The following is a 27,545-nucleotide window of genomic DNA, read 5'->3' as shown; positions in this document are numbered from 1 at the left end:
GAGCAGGAGATACCTTTGAGGAGAGCTCCTGGCTAGTTTTCCAAGCTTTCTATTAGTAAAATACTAATTGAATGAGTACGATTAACTCTCCATGGAGCAAACCAAAACACTTTGTGTAAATAAGTGACAGGAGAGTTTAGGAGTTTTTAAATCTCCAAGCAAAGTCACTTGTATATAATCTTAGGGAGAGAGTACAAGACCATGATTATAAGTGAGACAGCATCTAACTGCATCCGTTTAAAATATGACTATGAAAACAGAGGAGGTGCTTGGAGATAGAAAAGGGGAGCCCAAGGAGCCCGTCTAAGCCTGGGTTTCTCAACCTGGGTACTATTGATGTTGTGGATAGGATAATTCTTTATGTGGGAGGCTGTTGTGTGCATTGTAGATGTTTAGCAGCATCTCTGGCATCTAGAGACCAGTAGCACGCCTCCCACCTGCTTTGTGGCAACCAAAAATATCTCCAGACATTGTCAAGTGTCTCTTGGTGTGGGGCACTAAGGGGCAAAATTGCCCCCAGTTGAGAACCATTGATCTAAGCACTCTTTTAATAATAATAATTATTATATTATTATTAGATTAGGAGTTATATTTGCATTTCTTCATTGTTGCGAAAAATGTTTCTTTTGGTGGCAAAGATAAAATAGATATACATTAAAAAAAACATACAATATAGATGTTTTAGCACTTTTCTTAAGAAAGGGCACCAATCCCCCCTGGGGACTGAGAATCTTCTGTTCTGCTATAACACATGTTTCTATAGCACCAGTCAACTCACAAATGATTGGTAAATAGGAGAATGATGTCAGTGTAATGTAGAAGCTGTATTGGTCCATGATTTTTCCTAATCAAAAAGGAATACAGTTAAAACCTTCAGCAGGAAAGGGAAAAGCCTTCAGCTTGGCTGCTGCATAAGCAGGGTCCTTTTCAGCCCACATCCAGGGCTCCCTCCCCAGAGGACACCACCAGCCCCCCATAGCTCTCCACGAGTAGGCTGCACTTCCTCCTGGGCCCAACCCAATGGCAGCTGGCTCAGAGCACCACCAGCATTTACGGGATCTCAGCAGCTGAAAGCCTGCGTTTAAAATGTTGCTTTTGTGTATTTTTGCTATCCCCCAGGCAGCCTTCTCATAGTAAGCTGCCTATCTGGACTACTCAAGATATCTCCCCCAGTACCAATTATTATTTTTGTTAGTGTTAGAAAGTTGCACAAGATTTGAGTTGTTTGCTTTAACTCTATTTTCCCTCATAAGCACTGCACTTTTAGTGTAGGATTTTGCTGAAAGTGAGGTTTTTCAGGAATGCATATATTGTGTTACAGCAGAAACTTCTGTACTCGAGTCCTGTGGCAAGTGACTCTGTTGAAGAATATCCTTATATTCCCTAATTCCATACTCTCCGGGCAACCTTCTGATCATTATTTGGCTTCTCAAATACCTGCTACAGAGAAAGAGTACATTCATCTGTTAGTGCAAGCATCCTCTGCTGTGTGACTTTGCATTTCTCACTGTTCACTTAAAAATTGGTTTTTAGGTTTATATATCAGCCATTTTCAGCTGATTGATGAGTTCTGTCCCAGATAAATGGAGCTGGTCTCAGTGTGCTGATCCAATTGGATTTCTGGGCTTGCTGGGTGGGGGGAGCAAGGCTGAAAAAGTCACTGAAGTAGAGGACACCTTGGGGAGCCTCTTGGCAGCTGGCTGGCCATGCTCTTAGGACATATCTCTGTGCTACTGAGGGCTATCCTCTTTTTTTTTTTTTTTTTTTTAACATTTATTTATTTTTGAGAGACAGAGAGAGACAGGGCGTGAGTGGGGGAGGGGCAGAGAGAGAGGGAGACACAGAATCCGAAGCAGGCTCCAGGCTCCAGGCTCTGAGCTGTCAGCACAGAGCCCGACGTGGGGCTCAAACTCACGGACCGCGAGATCATGACCTGACCTGAAGTCGGACGCTTAACCGACTGAGCTGAGGGCTATTCTTACACAACATACCACACAGCGAAACCTAAGTGGTTCCAGAGAGAAGCAGCAGAGTGTAATGGTTAAGAGCCTTGGCTGTTAAAGCCAGAATGACCACTACATTTGAAGCGTGGCTCCCTCACTTCTAGCCATTTGACTTTGGACAAGAACGTGTGTCTGTTTTGTCATCTGCAAAGTGGAGATAATAATAGTATCTACCTCATAAGTTGAGGTGAAGATTATATGAGATAACAGAATAAGCAAATTACTTAAAACAGTGCCTGGCACATAGGAAGCACTATAAGTGTTTCCTATATTAATACGAATACTAATTTATATTTGAATAACTCATTCCTCTAAGTTATTGTATGCAATTCTTACAACGACCGCATGAGGTTGGACAGATACCATTTACTCCATTATGCCTGTGAAGAAACCAAGGCATAGAGAGTTTGAGTGACTTACCCATGATCACATAGCTGATCAGTGACAGAGTTCAGATTAAATTTTAGACCACATAGATATATATGCATCTTTTGAAAAACTACCAGGAAGAACATGGAACATTACTCAGATTCCCTCATACAGTGATCTATGTGACAAGTTATTTAGTATTCAATATTAGAATAAAATAAGTGTTTCCTGAAAAAGTCACATATACCATCTTTTAAAAATCTGACAATAAGGACTTTATAATTTATCCTGTTACCTTTGTTAGTTGGAATTATACTTTAAAATGGTGAGGTGCCTTTCCATCATTTTTACATAACATTTTCTTGTATATTATTTTTAATATTAATTTTTGACTGTCTTATTACATGTTTACCTTTTTAATATTGATTTCAAACTGGTTTTAGGGAGGCAGTCTTTAAAAAACTTTAATTTTGGAAATTTCAAACATAAAGGCAGAATAGGGTATACATTTAAGTGCGCAAGGACTTACGAGCACTGCGAAGATAGAAAAGCACGAGTTTTATCTCGTTTGCTAACAGAAATAAGAATATTTACTACAAGAATATTTCTCCACAAGTAACAACGGTATGAGGCAGCTCATGTTCCTCACCTAAAAGCATGGCCCTCACAATAAATCCTGAGCAAGGAGAGCATTTCAGCCCCGTGGTTGGCAAGAGGAGGCTCTGTGGAGCAGGTAGCATGGAACAGAATTTCAATAGGTTTAGAAGAAGGATGAAATGTTTATTTTTAGTACCTTTTCCTCCCCACCACCAGCCCATCTGTATTAGCCATCTGTATTTGGTTATAGTTGCAGTACCTAACGAGTTGTCATTGGCCGAAATTTCCATGCATATCCTTTTATCTTTTAGATCCTTAATCTAGCTGTTCATTTGGAGTAGGTATAAAATGGCCACTCGTACCTTTCCACCAGGCTTCGTTACCTCAAGAGATGTTTTTGAAGCTTTTGACCCAGCTCACAGAACGTCTCATTTGACATGTATTGCTGCTCTTTAGCATTCTCTACACAAGACACTGAATTAGATAAGCAATTAGATATACATCTTCCGTCTGCAGGCTGTGCAGACAACGAGCTGTGCCTGGATTGCAGATCCAGAAATGCAATTGTATCAGTTTACCCAGGGCATAGTGGGACTAACTCACACACGCTAAACCCAGACAGGCCACTGTATAAACCACAGTGCCAATCTACTAATTTATAACATCAATTATATGTTCTCCATAACCAATCTTTAAGTATATGCTCTCAAACACACATACTCTCTACACTCACCAAGAAGGTTCCTTGTGAGCAAGGCGTCAAGAGACAAAAAGTCCCAGCGGGACATCTCCTCTCCTGACAACTAGCACTGGCTCCTTCATTTTACAAACAAGGAGGTTGAGGCCTAGAGAGATTAAGTGATTTTTTTCATGGTCATGCAACAAGGCAGCTGGAAGACCAGCGGCTGTTATTACTAAGCATTTATTTGAATCCTGTAGGCCCATTGCTGACACTAATTCTGATCTTTCACAGAGAGAAAAAATGCAAGAGGCCAAGGATAGGAAAAGGAAATAAAAGAGGCAGAAAGAGACAACAAAACACAGACCTGAAGGTGGAGCCTCAGTCACAATTTAAAAAGGACATGAGGGAGAAAGCATTAGCACCTATGGAGAAAGAACTTGAACCGCCTAGGGCTATAACTGAAGCACTCTATCTGGTAGCCTCTCCCAAAAAAGTTGTGCCTGAGAAACAAATTTTTGCAATGGATCAAGAAAGCATTATACATCAGGCGAATTCTTCCGAGATACAAGAAACAGCAATACAAAACCACTCTTCTGAAACATGCCAAGATATGGCTGACCCTGAAGTCCTCTCTCCTAAAATATGCCAAGAAACAGCTGTACTTCAAGGCCATCCTTCCAAAATGTGCCCTGATATGGCTGAACCTGAAGCCCTCTCTTCTAAAACGTGCCAAGAAACAGCCATACTTCAAAACAATTCTTCCAGAATGTGCCCTGATATGACTAAACCTGAAGACCTCTCTCCTAACATGTGCCAAGAAATAGCTGTACTTCAAGGCCATCCTTTCAGAATGGCTGAACCTGAAGATCTCGCTCCTAAACTGCGCCAAGAAACAGCTGTAGTCAAAGTCCTTCCTTCTAAAACTGAAGACATAGCTAACCTGGAAGGATGCTCTCCCGAAGCATTCACCAAACCAGATGTGCCTAAAGGCTATGCTCATGAAACATACCAGAAAAGAGCTGAACCTGAGGAATACAATTCTGAACCAGATCAAGGAATTGCTGAGACTGAAGGCTTCTTGCCTAAAACAGAAGAAATAGCTGTGCCTAAAGACCTTTCTACAAAAACACACCAAGAAACAGTTGAACCCGAACACTTCTCTCATGAAACGTATAAAGAAATTGCTGTGCCTAAAGCACCCTCTCATAAGACAATCCAAGAAATGCCTGCTGCTGGAGAATATCCACCTGAAATATACCAAGAAACACCTGAGTCTGAAGACTCTTCGCCTGAAATATACCAAGAAACACCTGGGTCTGAAGACTATGCGCCTGAAATATACCAAGAAACACCTGGGCCTGAGGACCTCTCCACCAACACATATAAAAATAAGGATGTACCTCAAGAATGCTTTCCAGAGCCCTACCAAGAAACAGATGGGCCCCAAGGCCAGGATCCTAAAGCACACCAGGAGGATGCTAAGGATGTTTATACTTTTCCTCAAGGTAGGGATGGTTTTTGGGACAAGTCATTGAAACTGCCACTTAATAGGATTCCCCATTTATAATTAGAGCACCAACATAGGTATCCATATCCCTCAGAGTGATGATTTATAGCCTTCTTTCACAATTTAGGATATCCCCTGTTATCGCAAGGGTATCATTCATGTCATTAGCTGATTTCAAGTAAAAAATGTTTTTCATTCAACCAGGGCTTGTTTGGCACATTTACAAAGAATTAAAATAATTGGCAATACAAGTGTGTATACCAGGTACTTGACAGAGTATCCATTCTGGGAAACTTTAGCCAGTGAAATGAAATAAACCCAATATAGGATGAATTATGTGCAAAATATTTTAAAGAACGATTAAGTTTAAATTAACAAGAAAGCTTGATGAATAAAGTTTTTCTTGAGAATTAAAATGTACCAGCAAACTAAAGGAAGTCATGGTACAAGGTGCCAATGGGGTTATAAAGGTACAAGATATGATCCTGTTACAAAGGGAACTTGTTTTTGTAGGATTTATCAGGTTTGCCAAAAACCCTTTCTATCTCAGTATTTGTTCCTGAAAAGCATTCTCCTAAGCATGACACTTTTAAAATAATGTGACCTTTCTTCAATTTGGCCTTTGCCTCAGGGATATAACTGAGAACCTTGATTCTCTTTGTACAAAACCATAGACAGTATATGAAGTGGCCTGAGTCTAGCAGACCATATCCTTTTCTCAAGAAATCCTTCTGGTAGCTTATAAACAAATAAGCTCTTTCCTAAAAGATAACTACAACAGAGACATGGGGTTAGTTGGGTTCCAGTGGGTCCAGGTTTTCAAGGGTGAAAACATTAGAGTAAAAAGCAGCCACGTGAAGCACTGCCTGGGCTGACGGGAGCCCCTGTTGGAGGAGCACTTCTTATCCACACAGGGCTCGGTTCGAGCAGTTTCATTCCTGCCAAGGTTAATGTGGGCAATTAATTCATGCTTTTCTTGTTTGGGGTTTTGTCTGGCCAAACAAATGGAAGTATATACCTTTTTACTGATTAGAAAAGGCTCATAGTAATGAATTATAAATGTTCATTATGATAAATTAAAGCAATATATAAGTGAATATAGAGTAAATCCCCCATGATACCATCTCCTATCTCTGATCCCCATCCTGGAGGTTGTTTTCCTTTGTTTTAACAAATGACATAGTATAATACATTCTATTCTGTGTAAGCTGCATTTTTTCACATGCAATATATATCACGGCCATCTTAATGACATCTTTTGTAACAATTGTATGGTATTGTGTTATATGTACAATAATTTATCCAACCAGTCTCTGAAATGATGAACATTTAGGTTACTGCCGAGTTTTACTATTATAACAATGTTCAGTGAACATCATTGGAACTAACATTTATTTGGCACTTTCTATGTGCCACACAAAAATCTTTTGTGCCACACAAAAATCTTTTGTGTGAATTATTTTATTCAATGTTAAAAAGCTTACCAGAAAAATAATATTATCCCCATTTTATAGATAAGGAAACTGAGGCACTGGGAGCTTAAGTGTCTGATTATATCCATTGGATAAATCCCTAGAAATTGAAATGCTGGGCCAAAGGGTACCCACATTTAATGTTTGGATACATTCTGTCAAATGAGCCTCCCAAAATGTTTTAGCAGTCCACACAAACCAAGAGTTTATGTAAGTGCTTTTTCCCCAATACTGCACATGATTACATTTAAAAAATCTTTTCCTATGTGTTAGGTTTTAAAAAACCCAAACAACCTAATTGTTTTAATTTCCACTTTTCTGATAATGACTGCTTCTAGGCATTAGTATTATTATGAATTTGAATTTCATGATTGTTATAAATTTGATTTTTAAAAAAAATTTTTTTAAACGTTTATTTATTTTTGAGACAGAGAGAGACAGAGCATCAACGAGGGAGGGTCAGAGAGAGGGAGACACAGAATATGAAGCAGGCTCCAGGCTCTGAGCTGTCAGCACAGAGCCCGAAGCGGGGCTCGAACTCTCAAACCGTGAGATCATGACCTGAGCCGAAGTCGGACGCTTAACTGACTGAGCCACCCAGGCACCCCTTTTTCTTTTTTAATTTTTTTTTCACGTTTATTTATTTTTGAGACAGAGACAGAGCATGAACGGGGATTTTTTTCTTTTTAAAATTATTTTTTTTAATGTGTATTTATTTGTTTTGAGAGAGAGCATGCACGCGTGAGCCAGGGAGGAGCCGAGAGAGAGGGAGAGATAGAATTGCAAGCAGGCTCCATGCTGTCAGCGCAGAGCCTGACACAGGGCAATATCTCATGAACTGCGAGGTCATGACCTGAGCTGAAATCAAGAGTTGAACGCTCAACTGACCAGGTCACTCAGGCGCTCCTGAATTTTTTCTTTTGAGAATTGCCCGTTTGAATTCCTGTTCCATTTTAAATTTGATCTTTTTGGATTGACTTAGAAAATCTCTATGTAATAGTTAAGCTTTTACCTACATATAAGTTGTAAATATATTTCCAGTTGTCTATGGTTTAAATTTATTTATAGTGGTTTTTGTCACCTACATGACAAGATTTTAATTTTAATTTTTGGTAATTCAAACTTGTCATTCTTTTCCTTTATGGTTTCTGATCTGTTTCCTGCTTAGAAAGGCCTTTCTAATCCTAAGATTATAAGAAAATTTTATTGTTTATACAACATTTATGGTATTTTAATATTTAAATCTTTAATTCATCTGAAATTTGCTTTTGTGCAAGGTGTAAGGTAGAGTTTTTTAATCTAGTCAATTGTCCCAGTTGACCATTTATTTAACCTATTTTCATATTTTATTTTACAGAAATGAGAGAAAAACCCAAAGCAGAGGAACCAGAGATACCAGCAATTCCAAATGTTCCTCAAGAGATTCATCCAGAAAATGACGTCTATAGTTATGTTTTGTTTTAACGATGCTCAACCATCAGCTGTCCAACAAAATACACATCTTAGTATACGTGTGATTCTCAAAACATTGTATCTCTACAATACTCATTAATGTTTTAAGTGGTTTTTTTCCCACATATAGACTACAGCTGAAAGAGTGAACTAAGGTGTTTTTTGAGGCTCTACCACGTAGATGATATCCTGCTAGTTTGTGCGTGTGTGTGTGTGTATATGTATTTTGGGGTAAGGATAGCGGTGGAGAGAGACAGAAACGGGAAAGGGGGGGGTGCTGAATAACTGATTTTTACCCTCAAGAACAAACTTTTCTTTGGTTGATTTTTTTAATTTATTTTTTTCCTTGGTTAATTCTCAAAAGTAGAGAGAGTATATTGTCTGTTCATTTAAAATTTGGGGAGTAATAGTTTTCTTGTAAACTTTGTTCAATTATCAATGTAACAATAGTATCAACATTTTATTCAGGCTTTAGTTGGCTTTTTAAGTTAATTTTAACAATTTATCCTTCTGGGACTCCTTCAAAGGTATTTTGAGGTAATGAGTAATAAATGTAGTTTACTTAAGTATTTGAATTTTGATTTTCTATTTTTCCTTTTTAAATATTGCATTTGTGCAAAAAGTACATTAAATCATTATCACATGCTTCACCGTGTGGACAGCATTGTGGTAAGCACTGTGAGGGTTAGAAGACCTATAGCATATAGTCCTTACCCAGCAGGGGTTTAATCTAGTTTTACGGGGGAATAAAACAGAATATAATTACAAAAGAAAGTAAGAAAGGCTAGTGTCATTTGAATAGTACATAGAATAGAGGAAACACTCCCCTCCCCCCCCTTTTTTTTGCTGGAGTGACCTGAAAAGATTAAATCTCCAAAAGATGAAAAGATGAAAAAGATTTGTATTGTAGGTGAGGATCACAGCATTATTGTATGTGACACAGAGAAGGGTGAATTCGAGACATATTCAAGAGAACTACTTGCAAACTACAGTTAATGCAGGGTCCATGTGGAATAGCAGGCTAATAGGCTAAAAATCTCATATTATTAGTGTGAACAGAATTTTCCATACCAAAGATTACGTAAGGTAATGGGGAACTAAGTAAGACTTTCAAACAATGGAGTGGCAGTTTCAGTATTTTAAGAATATCTATCTGGTGATAATGGTCACGATTAGCTGAAAATGACAAGAGACTGGGGGCAGGAATAGGAACTCTTCCAGGTGGGAAGATGTCTGAAAAACTCCCTGGGATTTGGTTGGGGGGGGGGGGGTTGTTTGCAGTTTTCCCTCTGTAGAAGACTAAAGTAAAGGAGATTTCTGTGAGTAAAGGTTTAGTTTAGCAAGGGCACAATTGCATAAGCACTATAGGCACATAGGCACTGTGCTAGGTTCTAGGCTATACAGTGAAGAACAAGACAGAATCCCAGTCCCTCAAGCATTCGTAGTGTAGAACAGAGGTTCTTTTTTTTTTTTTTTTTTTTTTTTTTTTTTTTAAGAACAGAGGTTCTTAACACTCAGGATATATTAGAACCACTGAGGTAGATTTAAAAATTACAGCTGTGCCTCCCCAGGGATTCTGATTTACCTGCCTAGGACGACATCCAGGCATAGGTATGTTAATTTTTTAGTTTATTTTTTGTTGTTGTTGTTTCAAATATTCTTTGAGGAATAATTTTAGAAATTAAAGAAAATTTGTAAAGATAGTACAGAAGTTTCTGTATACCTCTCACCCAGTTTATCCTAATGTTAACATGTTCTATAACCATGGTCCATTTATCAAAACTTAAGAAATTAAGACAGGTGACATTACCATTATTTGGATTTCATTAGTTTTTGTGCTAATGTCCTTTTTCGGCTTCAGGATCCAATCTCAGATATGACATTGCATTTAGAATATTTAGGTGAACCTTGTGCAGCTACAGTTGAGGACCACTAGTGTATGGGGAGGGTACAATGCTCTTTCCTTCCTGTTTGCACACATTCCCCCCACAAACATTACATTTTTTTCCTCTTGGGGTGTATGCATCATAAAATGATTACTCATACTCCATTATATTACTCAAGTGACATATTGAGGGCAGAATAACCATATAATAGTCCTTTATATCTGGATGGCACTTCAGAATTTATACTTTGATATACACTGATTTGCTCAAGAGTGTATGAAATTGGCAGGGCAGTGATTATCATTCCAGTTTTATAGATGAAGGAATAACCTCAGAGAGGCTGGGTACTCACCTAAAGTAACATCTAACTTCCTCAGTACTTTTCATGCTGGGTCTAATCTTAGAAAATCTGGTCTCAATTTCATCTGCCAGAGTGGGTCAACATTAGTTAGAAAAGGGTAAATGGAAGTTTCATGTTCTAATAGTGTTGCATTTAAGAGGAACCATAAGAGATTTGCATATGTGCCATGCACAGGGGCATAAAGGTGAAACAGATGACAAAGTAGATGGAATGAAGAATATAGAATGTTAGAAGGAGAGGGATCTTCTCTTTTTACCGTTTAGGACCCTTTCTACTTGCCCTCTCACCCCACTCCCTGTATACACACAATCTCCGCTTTCTCACTATTCTCATTCAAACACCAGTGTGCATCTAAATATTTTCCAGTTTTCTTCTTGGCTTAAAACGTTGAGGTCACAGAATCAAAAGTTTTGCAACCATCTAAGCCCACTTTGTACTACCCTCCTCTCATGGTAGGTACAATGGTGGTTCTTAAAAATCCATGAAACACATGCTACTAAATCTAAAATGATCTCATGAGAAGTCCCAAAGCTTTAATTGTTTTTCAGGGATCCTTCATCCAAGTGAAAGATTAAGAACCATTGCAAGGGGAAGTGTTCTGTAACTGTAGGCTGTAGGCTCATGACCACCTGTATTAGAAGCATTTAGTGTTTTTTTTTTAATTTTTTAACGTTTTTACTTATTTTTGAGAGAGACAGAGACAGAGTACAAGCGGGGGACGGGCAGAGATAGAGGGAATCACAGAATCTGAAGCAGGCTCCAGGCTCCAAGCTGTCAGCACAGAGCCCAATGAGGGGCTTGAACTCACGAACCATGAGATCATGACCTGACCTGAAGTCAGACGCTTAACCAATGGAGCCACCCAGGAGCCCCAGCATTTAGTTTTTTTAAAGGCAGATTGTAGATTTTACCTCCAAAGAAAAGATTGCCTTATAAAGTTTTTATTTTTATTTATTTATTTTGAGTGGGGAGGGGCAGAGAGGGAGAGGGAATCCCAAGCAGACTCCGTACTGTCCGTTTAGAGCCCGACAGAGGGCTCAAACTCACAAACCTTGTGATCATGACCTCAGCCAAAATCATGAACCAGGTGTTTAACCAACTGGGACACCTAGGCACCCCAGAAGGTTGCCTTATAAATTACAAATAATCTTATATAACTCTAGAAAGGATAATAAAAACCTCAAATCATATAATAAAAGTGTTACATATTTAAATTCCTATTTTCCAGAACAAAAAATTTTACCTTTGAAATTTAAATGTGGCAATCTACATCAGTGTCTCCAAATCTGCTTTGCGTCTCAGTACTTGTCACACTTGGTAATGCATTTTTTTTTCGTGATTATCATTAGATAATGATATCTAAGGTCAGGAGGGCAAATACATTTTCACACTAGTCTGTCCACAAATTAAGCAATACTATCACTTTCAACACCACCATCTAGTGGCAAACACAGCTATTACGGTGCCAGTTTCACAGAGTGTATATAGCTTTAATTGTTCTCAAACTTGTTTCTGCAGACACACAGATTAACAGCATTTCCCCTGGAAACAGATAAAGGGCATTCTTTTCCAAATTTTCATGGACAGACGACAGAAGACATATTTATGAAGGTGATCAATTTTAAAGTGTGTGTGTGTGTGTGTGTGTGTGTGTGTGTGTGTGTGTGTGTTTTCAACCACAACCTTCTCTTTCAATCTTTGGCTCCTGCTGGTTATTTTCTGCTAGTGATCTATTACTCCATAACAAATGAAAAGGTTTAGCGACAGCTTTTCATGGTTGTGCGTTTAAAATCTGTGGATTTGAGGGGCGCCTGGGTGGCGCAGTCGGTTAAGCGTCCGACTTCAGCCAGGTCACGATCTCGCGGTCCGTGAGTTCAAGCCCCGCGTCAGGCTCTGGGCTGATGGCTCAGAGCCTGGAGCCTGTTTCCGATTCTGTGTCTCCCTCTCTCTCTGCCCCTCCCCCATTCATGCTCTGTCTCTCTCTGTCCCCAAAATAAATAAACGTTGAAAAAAAAATTTTAAACCTGTGGATTTGCATGCTTTTGAATATTTTATATTGCAAGCCATTTATTCTCCCCACCACAAACAGGATAAAAAGCCCATATACAGAATTACATATGCAGAGAAACGATATAGGTGAGAGATGACGTTACAAGTAAGTAGGTAAAAGGATAGTATCGTTACAAGGATAACTGGTCATCGCATGGGATGAAAATACGATTCTATTTGGCCCTTTTCAGAGCTGTCCAGAAACAAAGATTACAATCTCTTCTATGTACATGGCATATTGACCCTCAATTTCATTCTCGCTTCAAGTCCCGCAAAGTATGGAGCACACAAAAAACTCCCCCACTTACCCCCTATTCCAGTGTGAGGCTCCCCATCCATTAGACTTTAAATAAGGTTTACTTGGGGTTCCTTGCTGACAATACATCGTTTTTACTGTGGAAAAATTGAATATACATAAGTATAAATAATCATCTGTGTATTCCTACCACGCAAGAATTTCTAACATTTCCCAACATCCGATAATTATGCTAATGTGGTAACTGCATATATCCATCCTTTTTCTTTAAAAATTCGAGAGAGACATCTTAGTGCATAAATCGTCATCGAATGTCCCCACTGGCAAGCAATGGAACGCGGAGTCGCTGACTGGCGGGGAATCGCAGCGGATCCGCTAAAGTCAACGGAGGCCGGGACCCGGGAAAGGAACCGAGGCCGGGCAATGGCTTCAGCGCTCCAACCCATAACCTTAACAGGGGCCGCCAGCGCCACCCGCAGTGAGCTCGCCTCCCCCTCCGCGCATGCGCCAGGCCCTGAGCCCGCACCACCCCGCCAGCGCGGCTTCTGCGCAGGCACCAAGTTCGGACACAGGAAGCGGAAAGTCTGCCGAGTTGGGTCGGCGCCTCAGTGAAAAGTAGCCATGCGCGTCTCGGAGGAGACAGGGCCTGAGGCCACAGCGACCCCGTGCGGGTGCGTGAAGCCGGCTTTGGAAACAGGTAACTTCTAAGAGACCGGCGGTTCCGCACCCAAAAGAGGCCTAGGCGCAGGCCTCCGACTTCAGTGCAGAGAGGGTCGTAAAATGTGAGAACTTGAATCGAAGTGCGTCATTGTACTTACCGCGAAGCCACGGATCACGTGCACCAGCGACCACGTGATTTTGCTGAGGCGAGCGGGATGATGTCATCTGTTCTGGGTAGCTGTGGTTGGCTTGGTTTAGGCGTGATGGCCGGAACAGCCACGTGCAGTGTAACGGCCTTTCTCTCAGGGGGTTCTTGCGCCTGTGGGAGAGATAGGATGTGAACGTTGGTGTTAACGCGCGTTAGGAACTAATAAATGCCCCAAGAGAGAGGCCTCCCGTGCTGTAGGAAGTGAGGAGGGAGACGTGGGAAAGTTCTGGGGCGGAGAGACGGGAAATCTTTTTAAAGTGGGCCTGGAAAGATGGGCATGGGTTTATTTTCCCTTCATCATAGCAGAATATTACTTTTAGAAATTAGAAGCAAATGGAAGAAAGTCAAAGTCCACCATCATCCAGAGAAAACCACTGTTAATATCTTGGTGTCAACCTACCATACTTCTTTCAGTGCATGCACGCTAGAAAAATGAATTGATACGTGACCCCATTGTTTTGTAACTTCTTCCTGAAACAAGTTTCATATAAATCTGTGACCATTAATTTTAAGGGATTGCACATTATTTTTCTTTACAGATGTGTTCTAACTAACCAGTCCGCTATTGCTGGACGTTTAGGGTACTGCCAGTTTTCATTGTTCTGAAGAAAATTGTTAAAACTAAAATCTGTGTGTGTTATAAATGTTTAACTTAGATTAAATTTGCTAAGAGTACTTCTACTTGGTCAGAGGTTGTGCTCATTTTAAAAAGTTGTTGCACAGTGCCAGATTGCAGGCTTATATTTTGACAGGAAGGAGCAGGGCTCAGAGGTCTACATAGCATGGGATTGGGGAGCTCTAAGTCTGAAATATTGGATGGATGGGGGGCGGGGGTGGGTGGGAACCGTTGTTTGGATTCAGGATTGTAGAGAACCTTAAATACCAGTGTAAGAAATAGAAAGTCTCTTAATGGTGAAAAGTGGAAAATTTAAAGTTAGAGGGTAGCGGGGCGCCTAGAGTAGCTCCATTGGTGTAGCTTCCGACTCTTGATTTTGGCTCAGGTCATGCATGATCTCATGGTTGGTGAATTGGAGCCCCCCCAGTGGGCTCTGCCCTGACAGTAGTGAGCCTGCTTGGAATTCTCTCTCTCTCCCTCTCTCTGCCCCTCCCAACTCCCCTGTGCTCTCTCTCAAAATAAATAAGTAAACCTAAAAAAAAAAAAAAGGGGGTAGCATAAAATTAAGGAACAGAATCTAGAGGATTGGTGTAGTGTATTTTAACAGGGAGAGGGACCTACGTGGGGGACATGAATTATATATAACGGTAATTTAACAGTCCAAGCAAGAGGTCAAGAAGACCAGAATTACCTTGTGTACAAAAACTCTGCATTAATAGCTGTTGGTTTTTCTCTTATTACACAGTTAATACAATTGTAATACTGTTAAAATGAGGGAAAGGCCTAAGTAAGAGCTTTGAAAAACACTCTTTGCTGAGCACTTGGTGTTATACTAGGTGCTTTAAATATTTTTTCCACGATATTGAAGTATTGTGAGATTCTTCACAACTGTTAATTCCACTATGATAAGAGTTCTTGTTGTTTCTTTTACCCAAACTTAGCTCAGTGTCTGGCAATTGTATACACCTGGAAAGTGTTTGTTACATGAAAACAGGACACAGGGATCCCAACTTACTAGGTTAGGGCTGTTTTTTTGGCCATTTTTCTTTATGACATTTTAATGGAACTCTAGAGACTTGTTTGGCCTCAGTTTCTTCATCTTTAAAGTATTTACTGTCTTTATTCCATAGGAACATGGATAAGGATAAACAAAAGAAGGCCTGTAAACATATTGGAAAAATATTTAAAGTCCTCAAAAACATACACAGTATGGAAGTATCTTAGAATCATAATATTGAGAGAGAAAAAGCAAGCCTGAGAAGATAACATGTAGTTTAATACCAGTTTTTATAGAGTTCAAAGACAAAATAAAAATTATGTAGGCATACATATGCATGTGATAAAATTATATTTAAAAAACTACATTAGAAAAAGAAGTGAGTGACAAAGACCCCATTCAGGCACCTGTTTATCTCAGCAGGAAGGATGGGTGTGCCCTAGGAGAGAGACAACATTAAAAGATAACAATTTGTTGGTAAAACTCTAGTTCTTGGGATGCGTGGTGAGTACACAAGATTTCATAATATGATGCTCTAATATATATGTGTTACATATAATATTTTATATGTAGCCAATAATATAGTTTTTATAAGTGAAAAGTAAAGAAGGGTGCTGTGAGGGACACTACCAGGCCTATAATCTCACCACCTATGCTGGTAATGGAAGCTGGAAATAAAATGATGGTCTAGAGTGTCTTTATATCGTCTCTTAAAAGAAGTTAGTAAAGCTTTCATGAAATGTAAAGAAAAAAAAGTTATTTGTAAATTAGTTGTGGATACCTTGGACTTTAAACCTATATTGATACTGGCTAGCCAGGTTTCCTTCTTTTTTTTTTTTTTTTTTAATTTTTTTTAACATTTATTTATTTTTGAGATAGAGACAGAGCATGAACGGGGGAGGGGCAGAGAGAGAGGGAGACACAGAATTGGAAGCAGGCTCCAGGCTCTGAGCCATCAGCCCAGAGCCCGACGCGGGGCTCGAACTCACGGACCGTGAGATCATGACCTGAGCTGAAGTCGGACGCTTAACCGACTGAGCCACCCAGGCGCCCCTGGGTTTCCTTCTTTTGCAAGGAGTTGCCACTTAGGAAAAAAAAAAGGGTTTCTAATTATTATAAAAAGTTCAAATATTATACAAATTACAAAGTCAAATATAAAAATAATCCAAAAATCTCACTATCCATTTTGCATGTTATCACATCCATTTACCAAAATGTTAACATTTTGGTGAATATCCTTCCAAATAGTTTTCTTAGCATACATGTACATATTTAGGTGAATGTATAAACAAACTTTCATAAATGGGATTATGTTCTTTCACTTTTTCAATTCCCATTTTAATCAGGTTAGACTTAAACAATGCTTTTTTCCATGTAACATGAATTTTTTGAGTATCTACCCCCGTGCATGCAATATAGACAGTGAACACTGCAGTAAACAAGACAGAAAAACTCCTGCCTACAGGGAGCTTACATTCTAAAGGGGCAGAGAGCTACTGGACAAGCCTAATCTGAAATCTACCCTGTGTCTAGACATTTTAGTAGTATGATCCCATGTACTCCCTTTATTGCTTAAACAACTTTGTTTTGTATGTTCTGTTTTTAATTGAATGCATCCCTATTTGGACACGTTTTCCCCACTATCCAAAAGTAGAGCATCCCTACAAAATGTTTCATAAGCTGAAATGGCATAATGCAAAGTAGTTACCATTAATTTATATGGAAAATATTTTGAGCATTCCTCAATGCAAAAAATAATCTCTCTTAGGCTTTTCTGTTACCTGAGGACACATCTTGCTAGTGGATGCACAAAACAAGATAAACCACAGATGCTCACAGACAAAGTTCAAAAATCTAGTGTCTTGATGCTCAGATGCTTCCTGGGGAAGGACCTGGGTGGGGCCGATCTCACACCTTGAGGTGCACCCTGCATCTATAACAGCTCTCTGCAAAACAGATACTGAACAGTATTTTCAGTTTTTGCCTTTTTTGGTAAAAATAAACATTGGATTTCTTCTGATTAGCAAAAACAGGTACTAATGTAGGTCTTTTGTAAATGTGCAGTGGCTTAATGCAGACTTTTGAAAAGCATGAGGATATCTGTATACAACCTCTGTCTCCTTATCTTTAATTATTCTTTGCCTTATCTTTCATACTCCAGCCAAGCAAAATAGCTTGTTCCCTACATGTGCTATGACAGTTCTCATTTAACTTTGTGTGTGTGTTATTCCCTCTATAGTAAATACTGTTTTAGCCCTGACCAAAGTCACATGCCTTAGAAAATGGTAACATAGAATTTGATTTATGGTCATAGTAGAACAACTAAAAATGCTCCCTGTCTTTCTTTTCTTAGACCTGTACTCTTTCTGGCTCATCATCCAAAGGGATATAATAATGTGTATGTAATAATGAGGCTATTTATATGTATTCATGATACTATATGAATCATTTTTAATAGTTGCATAACACTTGGTAGATGTTAAAACTATGAAATCAATGCATTAAAGAAAACATGTTTTCCTACATCTTTATTTGACATTTTGACTAATGATTTCTTACCTGATTTTCTTCTGTAGGGAATCTTTTAACTGAGCCAGTTGGCTACTTGGAATCCTGTTTCTCAGCCAAGAATGGTACTCCAAGGCAGCCATCTGTTTGTAGCCATTCACGAGCTTGTTTGAGAATTCGGAAGAGCATCTTTAATAATCCTGAGCATTCCTTGATGGGCTTAGAACAGTTTTCTCATGTTTGGTAAGTTGTTTTATAATTAGAAGTGGTTCTTTGGGCCAGAACTTGCCCTTGAGTAAAGTACTCCAGTTGAAGGCAATCTTGGAGTCTGCCATCCAGACCATCCTTCCTATTGCATGGAATTCATGTACCATGTTCTCACACGTGATTGTCTGTATGTCTTGAGCAACCTCATGGAAGCTTGGAACCCACTGAGGGGGCATGTTCCATTTGCAGTTGGTTCTAACTATAATAAATGCCTTCTGTCGAGCTGAAATCTGCAGACCTTCTTGATTCTGCCTGTGGGTACCTATTGTCTTATGGACCAGGGGTCAGCAAGCTACAGCCCATGGACCAAATACATCTACCTCCTGTCTTTGTAAATATGTTTATGGGAACACAGCCACTCCTGTTCATTTATGTATTGTGTGTAGCTGCTTTTGTGGTTTAGCGGCAGAGTTGAATAGTTACAACAGAGACTGGTTGGCCTGCAAACCCTCAAATATTTACTGTTTGACCCTTTACAGAAAAAGTTTGCATGACTCTACTCTAGACCCCTGAAGAATTAAGTCTATTCGTCCTAAAGACAAAAGAGCTTTAGAAATCTGGATACTTTAAATAATAAAGTGTTACCTATATTAGGACCTGTGTTATACTAGTGTTACTGATTGGCCCCTAGAATTTTGTCTCTGTCCATTTTTCCTCACTCCAGCATCACCAATATGGCTTGGTCTAATTTTAAAGTGAAGACCTAAAATTAGGTATTTATTCTGAAATAGTTTATATTTCACGTTAATTTGGAGATGTGGGTAGAGTAAAAACATGAGTCTCTGACCTAGTTTGTAGGATCTTGGTTAAATGAATTAAGTTAAAAACATTTACTGATATAAAAAAAATGGGTCTGGATCTATATAAAGAGATTTTTCTGTATCCCTCCTATTTTTCTCCTCTCTCGTCTTCACCCCCTTACACTCTTCAGAGATTATTGTTAACAGCTTGGTGTATGTCTTACTAGGCTTTTTCTTTTCCTTTTTTAATACACATAGAAGCATATACATACACATTGGGAGTGGGTGTTTGTTTTAAACAATGGAATATGTTTTCTTCACTTAACAGTATATATCATGACAGTACATAGAGATTTATCCTTTTTGCTTTGATGGCTGTCTGCTTTTGGAAAATATGGGTATACCATGATTTGACCATTCTCTTGCTAATGGATAGTTATTTTGGTATTACAGTAATGCTGTAGCAAACCTTCTTAGACACAATTCTTGACACTTGGGTATTTTTTACAAATAGGGTATCAGAAATGGATATCGAGCTAGAGGGCGTGCATATTTATAACTTTGGAGAGCTACTGCCAAATTGCACTTTAGTAAGCTTAATTTATGTTTCAAAGATGTATAAAAATGACCTTTTCTCTGCGTTCTTGCTGACACTATATGTTATCAGTTTTTTTTTTTTACATTTTTGCCTGACAGGGAAAAACAGTATTTTATTTTTCAGTTCAATTTCTAAATTATTAGGTTCAACATCTTTTCATATGGTTGCTATTTTTTACTCTTTTTTGAATTGTCTATTCATGTTCTTGGCTTAATTTCTTATGAGTTGTCCTTTTCTTTGTGATATGTAGGAACAGTTTATATACCACAGATATTAACTCATCATCCATTATACAGGTAGCAGACATTTTCTCCTGAGATGACATTGTGTAGTCATAAATTTAATGAATTCAAATCTGTTGTTTCTCTTCTTGGCTTCCTTCTTTTGTGTTTTGTTTAGGAGCACCTAGTCAAGTTATTTAACATTTCTGAGCCTCATTTTCCTCATTCTTTTTTTTTTTTAAAGACACACTTTTTTTTGTATTTATTTTAGAGAGAGAAAGACAGAGCGTGAGCAGGGGAGGGGCAGAGAGAGAGGGAGACACAGAATCTGAAGCAGACTCCAGGCTCTGAGCTGTCTGCACAGAGCACAATGCAGGCTTGAACCCATGAACCGTGAGATCATGACCTGAGCCGAAGTCGGATGCTTAACCAACTGAGCCACCCAGGCACCCCACAATTTCCTCATTCTTAATGGGGATAAATTACAAATCTTACACTTGTTGAGAGAATTAAATGAAATGAGTATAAAATTGTCTAGCATACTGCCTGGCAAACAGAAGGCATTTACTTCGTAAATTTTGCTCATTTAGGCACTTGACAAACATTTGCTAAGTTCCTACCATATGCCAGTAATTGTGTTAGAGGCAAAGGATATGGAAATAAAACTCTGCCTCCCTTCAGGGAATCAGGATGGTATTTTCCCCCTCATTGCTTACATTTTAATACCATTAAAAGCATTGTTTCAGTTCTAATTTGTGGGATTAAAGATTGTTTCCCCTCAAATCATTATGATACATTAACTTGTGTTCTTTTCTTACTCAGTGGTTTGGTTTATTTTCAATAGGATTTTGTTTGTTTTTCACAAAAATGGTCATTTGAGCTGTAAGGCAAAAGTGCAGCCTCCTAGGCTGAATGGCGCAAAGACTGGAGTTTTCTCCACAAGGAGCCCTCATCGTCCCAATGCAATAGGATTGACTCTGGCCAAGCTGGAAAAGGTAGAAGGTAAAACATTTCCTTTCTACTTTTATCTTTTTATCCTTACCCAAAAGAAGTCTTCTAAAGCCAATGTAGTATTCACCACTGCCTGTTACTCAGATGATTACCAATGGTGCGAACCCCTGAGAACTATCAGACGTTGAAGAAAATGAAATGACTCAAGGAATGTTACAGTTAGAAATCAGTGCTCATAGGATGCTCAGAGTCTGATTATATCATCACATATGTCAGAAGCTATTAAGTTATTTTAAAATAATGAAAGATTTCATAATCTTTACATTAGTAACCAAATTTTCTTTGACTTGGAGTACAATAAATACAAAATAATTCAAAAATAATTGGTCACTTTCAGAATTAATACACAGTAACTGGTTGTATGTGGAGATATGGTAAACACACAGGGTGGTGTTGTATTATTTCTTCCTTGCACCTTTGAGGAACTGGACGTGCATCATGGCTGTAGCACAGCTGTTAACTCTGATGTGTGGCAAAGGATCTGTGATGAATCTCACTATAATATCTAATACCGGTCAGATTGTGGAAGTACCTGTGTAGAATATCAGATTAGTCTTAACTGTGTGTTCATATATAGCCTCGTTAATGGACCATACATTTTTTGGAAGCGTCCCTTTCTTTTTTTTTTTTTTTCTTATTAAAGTATAAATGATATGTTAGTTTCAAGTGTACTATATAATTCAGTATTTATATGCATTGTGAAATCATCATCGTAATAAGTCTAGTAACCATTTGTCACCATACAGAGTTACAAAAGTTTTTTTTCTTATGATGTGAATTTCCAAGATTTACTCTCAACAACTTTCAAATATATGAGACCATATTATTGACTGTAGTCAGTGTGCTGTACATCACATCCCCATGACTCATTTATTTTACCGTTGGAAGTTTGTACCTCTTGGTCCATTTCAGCCATTTCACCCATCTCCCCACCCTCTTCTCTCTGGAAGCCACCAATCTATTCTCTGTATTTTTGAGTTTTGGTTTGTATCTTTGTTTTGTTTGTTAGTAAAGCATCCTGTTCTTGAATCACTCTGACCTAATAAGCACATTTGTTGGGCAAAAGATGAAATAGGTATACTGGGAATCAGAAGACCATTCCAGGCCTTAGTTTGCTTGTTTGTAAAATGGGCTCAGGAGCAGGACCTGCCCTCTCTGGAACTCCATAGTATTTTTTAGGATCTTATGAGACAAAAGTTCTAAGAGTTGTTTTTAGGCTGCTTAGTACTAAATAGGTAAGACCAGTTATTTTGTTTGTTTTATCCCAGAACTTGAACTTCCTCCCCTGGATTGTATTCAGCTGGGCCTTAGGGAGGTTTTCCAGGAAAATTCTGTAGCCAGTTCAACTTGAGCTTTATCAGTTTGTGATGGCTAACCAGCTTGGGTAGTAGTACTGGAACATTTTATGATCATTCATGTAACCCACACATATTTTCTGAGCACTATATATGTGCCAGGCATTGTTCTAGGTGCTGAGGTATAGTGGTAAACAAATCAGATAAAAAATTCCTGCACTGCAGAAGAACTTAAAATTCTAACAGGGAGATCAAATGAGAAATGTAAAAGGCAAATACATTAACACTGTAGACATTCTTAACAAATAAGTGTTATGGTGACTTATAGTATTTATGTGGTGCTTGACAGTTTGTAAAGAGGGTTCACGTATGTTCAGTGTCTCTTTGGGCTTGATAGGGTAGCAGTCTTACTTCCATGGATGAAGGAACTGAGGCTCTTTGATGTTTGATAATTTTCCTAATAGCATCCAGCCAAGTGGTTGTCTGACTAAATCCCATGAATTTTTACGCATGTTACAATGCCTTTCCTCCTTCTGCAGACGTTGTTAGGCATAATCCATCACCTAGGAAATCCAAAGTCCTCATTCCAAAGTTCCAGGCTCATTCGCAGTGAGCATGTTGTAGAAATCAGTTTCCTGTGTTGGTCATGTTTAAAAAAAATTTTTTTTTCTTAACATTTATTCCTTTTTTGAGAGAGAGAGAGCCAGAAAGGCTTTGTAGAAGAGATGTTATATTAAGAGCCTTAAAGAACATGCAGGAGTTTGACAAGTAAAGAAGAGGATGGGTTTCCAGGTAGAATGAAAAGGGTGTTTTGATACCAGGTATCAGAGAGCCTGGCGTGTAAGAGAATTGTGAGTAAGCTTGGTGAGACATAAAAGGATGCTGTTAGTTTATAATTGTTTGCACTATTCTTCATTGTTATTATTTCTAAGACGAGGTATTTTTCACATTATAGGTGGAGCCATATACCTTTCTGGAATTGACATGATTCATGGCACACCTGTCCTAGACATAAAGCCCTACATAGCTGAGTATGACTCACCACAAAATTTGATTGAACGTTTACAGGACTTTAATTTACAGAATAACCAATATAAGCACCCAAACACGCCCCAGTCCGGTGGCAAGACTGACAGCTGTGACCAGCAACAGCTCTCAAGGTATGATAAACCACAACACTATGGTCACACTGAGGAGAAACTTAAATGTGCCGAAGACAGAACTTCAGGAGAAAACTATATGAAACATGACAGCTCAACACAAATCCGGCGAAACTCCCCTAAGCACAGGGAGATAGTGGGAGATTTGGGTGTCAAATCCAGAAGTGATCAGAGTCCAAGTGTGGCAGAAGAGCAAATCGGCCCGTATTTCCTGGAGAAGAGCTTCTCAGAGGAAGGTACAGAAAGGAGGCAAAGGAGAGGGAAAGAAGCAGTGATTGCACAAGGAAGTAGTACAGAGGTCCAGCCTGTGGTCCTTCACGGCCGTCCCAGGAGGGCTGATGCAGCCCACTGCAGCGTGGTCCCCGCGTGGGTGAGAGAGGCCCCTGTGGCCACCTTGGAAGTGCGGTTTACTCCTCATGCAGAGATGGATCTTGAGCACCTCAGTTCAGGAGGTGTACCAGGTACTTTCTGTTTCTTATTTCTGAATGAGAGCTTTAGTCAAATTTGGTATTTCTGAGGGCAGTCATACAGCATATTTGTCAGGATGACTGGTCGTAAGAAATGCAGGAGTATAAAATAATATTTGGGCAACACCACCATCTGACGACTTCCATTCAGCCATGTTGTTCAGTACAGTGAGTCCCAAAACTCAGTGAAATGTTTCTGAGAATGCTGTTGCCTCATCTCATAAAACAGATTTAAGTCTGTTACAGTAGTTCCTGGGGTTTTCAAACAGCATTCAGAAGCTAAATTATGCTTGTTCTATACTTATGTCAATTACATGTTTTCATCTGTTTTACTGTCTGACTAGAGAAATATCCCATCTTATTCCATCAGGTGGCACAGAGCCCAAGAGTAAGAGGTAAAGGGTCTCTTAGCACAGTTATTGTCACCATAAAGTCCCAGCCCTAAAGACATACCTTTCACTGCAGAAGAGGGGCCACAGGGCTTTTATTTGGAGCATGTTTACTTTACCACATGGTTTTTAACAAACATTGTAATCTGGTTTCCCCTGTCCACAGCAGATCCCGAGCAGCAATCTAGAGTGAAGGAAGGGGCTGTTAAGAGGTAGCTGCAGTGATTCCAGCAAGAAGTAGCCAGTTAAGTTGCCAAGAGTGTGTCTGATTTCATCCGCCACTCCAGGATGTGTTTCTCGTTCTTCCCTAATGCTTTGTGTTTAAACAAAGCATTTAATTTTTAAATTGACCTCTGTATTTAAGAAGTTCTGTTTATGGGGCACCTGGGTGGCTCAGTCAGTTAAGCATCCACCTCTTGATTTCGACTTGGGTCATGATCTCATGAGTGCAGAGCCTGCTTGGGATTCTCTCTCTCTCTCTGTTTCTCTCTCTCTCTCTCTCTCTCTCTCTCTCTCTCTCTGTCTCTCTGAGTGCAGAGCCTGCTTGGGATTCTCTCTCTCTCTGTCTCTCTCTGTCTCTCTTTCTCTGCCCTTCTCATGCTTACTCTCTCTCTCAAATAAATGAATAAAAAACTTAAAAAAAATTTCTGTTTATGAAAGTTGTTTCATCATTGTATACAGTTGATGGGAGGAGGAAGGTGAGTTTAAAAGGATTTTGTGATAGAACAAAGAAAGCAGTGCTGCCTGGAAGATACTTTGTATTTATACTTACCCTTTGGCCTGCGGTTATCAGTGAATGCTTCCTACTGTGGAAAGTTTTATCTTTTTCAAACTCTAGTGCTATGTGTCTGAGAGATTACAGTATGCCTTATTGATTTAAAAAAATCATTAAAAAGAGAAATTATGAAATGTAACTTTAAAACAAGGACTGATTTAGAACAGAATTTGGAGCCAATACAGAAATAAGAAATGACCTCAGGAAGTTTATAGTCTAGAAAAGAGAAAAGATATTGAATGGCAGCGTGTTGTGTGTGTTGGTGGGGGGAGGACATGGGGATTGGTGCTGGAACGGAGTGTTGTGGGCACATGAGGCAGAGAAGGATTGTGACTTGGAGAGCAGAGAGGAAATCTGGGAAGGCTTCCTGGAGGAAAAAGTATTTGAGCTAAACTTGGAAGGTTTAGTAGGCAGAAAAGTGAGGTGCCAGGTGAACAACCAAAGGCCTGGAGCTTTTACCAGTTACACTGTTGCTAAAGAGTGTGATGTTTTTAAAGCTCCTCTTTTTTGAGTGGCCTTGGAGTCCTTTTATGAGCCATGCAATAAAGGAATATTAGCACTGCATAATTGGTCCTTGTTTTTTTTGTTTTTGTCTTTGTTTTTTTAAAGGATTCTATGTAATCAGCATTTGAATTGGTTGGTCCTTCGTTTTTGACCAAAAATTGAACTTCATGGCTTTACTTACAATCTTACTTATTGGATATAGCCCAGAGTGATTTTTGGCTGTTGTCTAAAAGTTGAATTTACTTTTAGAAGAATAAAGATCTACCACCACTCCAGATGATATTTTGAATAGGGACAACACTGTTTAAATCACATACCTTCCTGGAAGGGCCCGGCCTTCATTTGGATGTATGTTATGTTGTAGCTATTAAAAGTTAAGTCACAGTTGGGGCTCCTGGATGGCTGAGTCGGTTAAGCATCCGACTTTGGCTCAGGTCATGATCTCGCGGTGTGTGAGTTCAAGTCCCGCGTCGGGCTCTGTGCTGAAAGCTTGGAGCCTGGAGCCTGTTTCAGATTCTGTGTCTCCCTCTTTCTCTGCCCCTCCTTACTCGTGCTCTGTCTCCTTCTCTGTCTGAAAAATAAATGAACATGAAAAAAAAAAGTTAAGTCACAGTTAATTTTTTATTTAAGTTTTGTACATACTGTATTTTTAAAAATTATAATACGTCCACAATTATATAAATGTAGGAAGTTTGCTACTTAACAGGGTTAAACATCTTTTTACCTGAAATATAAACCTGGGTGGCATGGGGTGGTTTGTTCCCTCGTGATGGTGTTCAACTTTCTCAGCGTATCTGTTTTGTCATATCCTTGTTCCTTAGGGAATGTGGTGTTACTTTTTTTTGTTTGTTTATTTTTGAGAGAGAGAGTGCAAGCAGGACGGGGCAGAGAGAGGGGGACAGAAGATCCAAAGTGGGCTCTGCACTGACAGCAGCGAGCCCAGTGTGGGCTCAGACTCGCGAACTGTGAGATCATGACCTGAGCCGAAGTTGGACATTCAGCCGACTGAGCCACCCAGTCGCCCCTGTGGTGTTATTTTAAGTAGGGGTGTGACACCAACTATCTGAGGCACCTTCTCTTACCTATAGCTGGAGTTCTGGGTATATGTGGGTTTAGTCCTCTTTCTTGTGGCTTTCTGAGAATGCTGGGACTGTGAATGCATTTCCCTGACCATACTTCCTTTCTGAGAAGAAAATGACAAGGAATTGAATTAAAGTCTGTGTTGAGATTAGATAGAAGATTTTGTTTAGCACATGAAAATTGGGGGCATGCATAAGTTTAATCTAATGATAGTAAATACTACTGGAAAGTGACATTCTGTGTAATGACTGAATAGACTGGCAAACCCATTTCATTTTACGTGTTCATCAAGGAACTAACCAAACTCCACATTAAAGTTCACTGTAATGAAATTTGATGTGCATGACTTTCAGCATTAAGTTGTATTATTCTCGTTGCAGATGGCAGTCAGTCTTCATTTAAATATTTTCAATCAGCAGAGGAAGCAAGGCATGCCATTGAGGCTGTGTTGTCAGCTGACCCTCGGTCTGTATATCGACGGAAGCTCTGCCAGGATCGCCTTTTCTACTTTACTGTAGACATAGCGCATGTCACTTGCTGGTTTGGTGATGGCTTTGCAGAGGTTCTAAGGATCAAGCCAGCTTCGGAGCCTATTCAAATGACTGACCCTACAGAGTCCTTGGTGTCTCTGGGATCGTAAGTAGCCTCTATCGTGTGTTTTAAACAGCCTAATTGACTTTGGATGGGGCTGTTGGATTATCTGTATAAGCTAACGATGTGCCGCCTTTGCAAAAAGAAGCAACACTTTGTGATCTCATTGCTTTGATTGATTTGGGTTGTTCAGAATATTTATTTGAAAAACCTATATTTTAATAAAGTGAGAGATGTAAAATTTAGAGAAATTGCCATATGCTTTTCAGTTGGTTAATGTTGAAGAATCCAAAGGTGTTGATGTCTCATTGATTTCTGAAAGAAGCTGATTATTCTTGGCACTTGGTAAAACTGGGCGGAGAGCATTCTAGCAGGAACTTACAAGCTAAGGAGATCTGTTCAACAATTCATACTGGTTTTCTTGTCTGGAATAGCTTGACCCCTCTATTTTATTTTAAATCAAACTGAGTTAACATTGTTTTAAGAAACTAACAGATCTGGGGCACCTGGGTGGCCCAGTTGGTTGAGTGTCCGGCTTCAGCTCAGGTCATGATCTCACAGTTTGTGAGTTTGAGCCCCGCATCGGGCTCTGTGCTGACAGCTTGGAGCCTGGAGCCTGTTTTGGATTCTGTGTCTCCCTCTCTCTCTGCTCCTCCCTTGCTTGTGCTTGCTCTCTCTCTCTCTCTCTCTCTCTCTCTCAAAAATAAACATTAAAAAACATTTAAAAAAAACAAGAAACTAAAGATCGAACACAAGTGGTTATAAAGATTTTTAGAGATTAAACCCCTGTATATCAGAGACTTTGGCCCATACACATATATATG

At 39.3% G+C, this 27,545-nt stretch overlaps 2 protein-coding genes and 1 long non-coding RNA gene across 14 annotated transcripts in view; 2 read left to right on the top strand and 1 right to left on the bottom strand.

Annotated features, from left to right (window-relative positions):
- The window catches only part of HEMGN (hemogen), a 45,739-nt gene extending 37,088 nt beyond the window's left edge, over positions 1–8,651 (top strand). For all 4 annotated transcript variants that reach the window (XM_019816218.3, XM_045043025.1, XM_019816217.3 and 1 more), the window contains 2 exons: positions 3,943–5,156; positions 7,988–8,651. In XM_019816218.3, the coding sequence (XP_019671777.2) occupies positions 3,943–5,156; positions 7,988–8,094 (1,321 nt within the window). In that variant the 3' untranslated portion in view covers positions 8,095–8,651. The remainder of the gene's footprint in view (positions 1–3,942; positions 5,157–7,987) is intronic.
- The window catches only part of LOC111557512, a 36,396-nt gene extending 22,820 nt beyond the window's left edge, over positions 1–13,576 (bottom strand). Inside the window, exons 1-2 of the long non-coding RNA XR_002737575.2 lie at positions 13,453–13,576; positions 12,687–12,771 (exon numbers count right to left, since the gene is read on the bottom strand). This is a non-coding gene — a long non-coding RNA (uncharacterized LOC111557512). The remainder of the gene's footprint in view (positions 1–12,686; positions 12,772–13,452) is intronic.
- On the top strand, positions 13,200–26,968 carry TRMO (tRNA methyltransferase O). Of its 9 annotated transcripts, none has more exons than XM_006939305.3 (5): positions 13,200–13,331; positions 17,692–17,866; positions 20,294–20,451; positions 22,711–23,376; positions 26,511–26,968. In XM_006939305.3, exons 1-5 carry the CDS (start codon positions 13,256–13,258, stop codon positions 26,768–26,770), a joined length of 1,335 nt encoding a protein of 444 aa, XP_006939367.2. In that variant the 5' UTR covers positions 13,200–13,255; the 3' UTR covers positions 26,771–26,968. The 9 variants fall into 9 exon arrangements, with proteins under 9 accessions (XP_006939367.2, XP_006939368.2, XP_019671780.2 ...); XM_006939306.4 differs by lacking the exon at positions 26,511–26,968 and adding an exon at positions 23,941–24,201; XM_019816221.3 differs by lacking the exon at positions 26,511–26,968 and adding an exon at positions 23,938–24,201.
- The last annotated feature ends 577 nt before the right edge of the window (positions 26,969–27,545 follow it).

The sequence above is a fragment of the Felis catus genome, chromosome D4, assembly GCF_018350175.1.
Source record: "Felis catus isolate Fca126 chromosome D4, F.catus_Fca126_mat1.0, whole genome shotgun sequence".
Classification (NCBI taxonomy): Eukaryota; Metazoa; Chordata; class Mammalia; order Carnivora; family Felidae; genus Felis; species Felis catus.
Note: the sequence above shows the minus strand (reverse complement) of the source record. Positions and strands in the feature narration are given on the sequence as shown.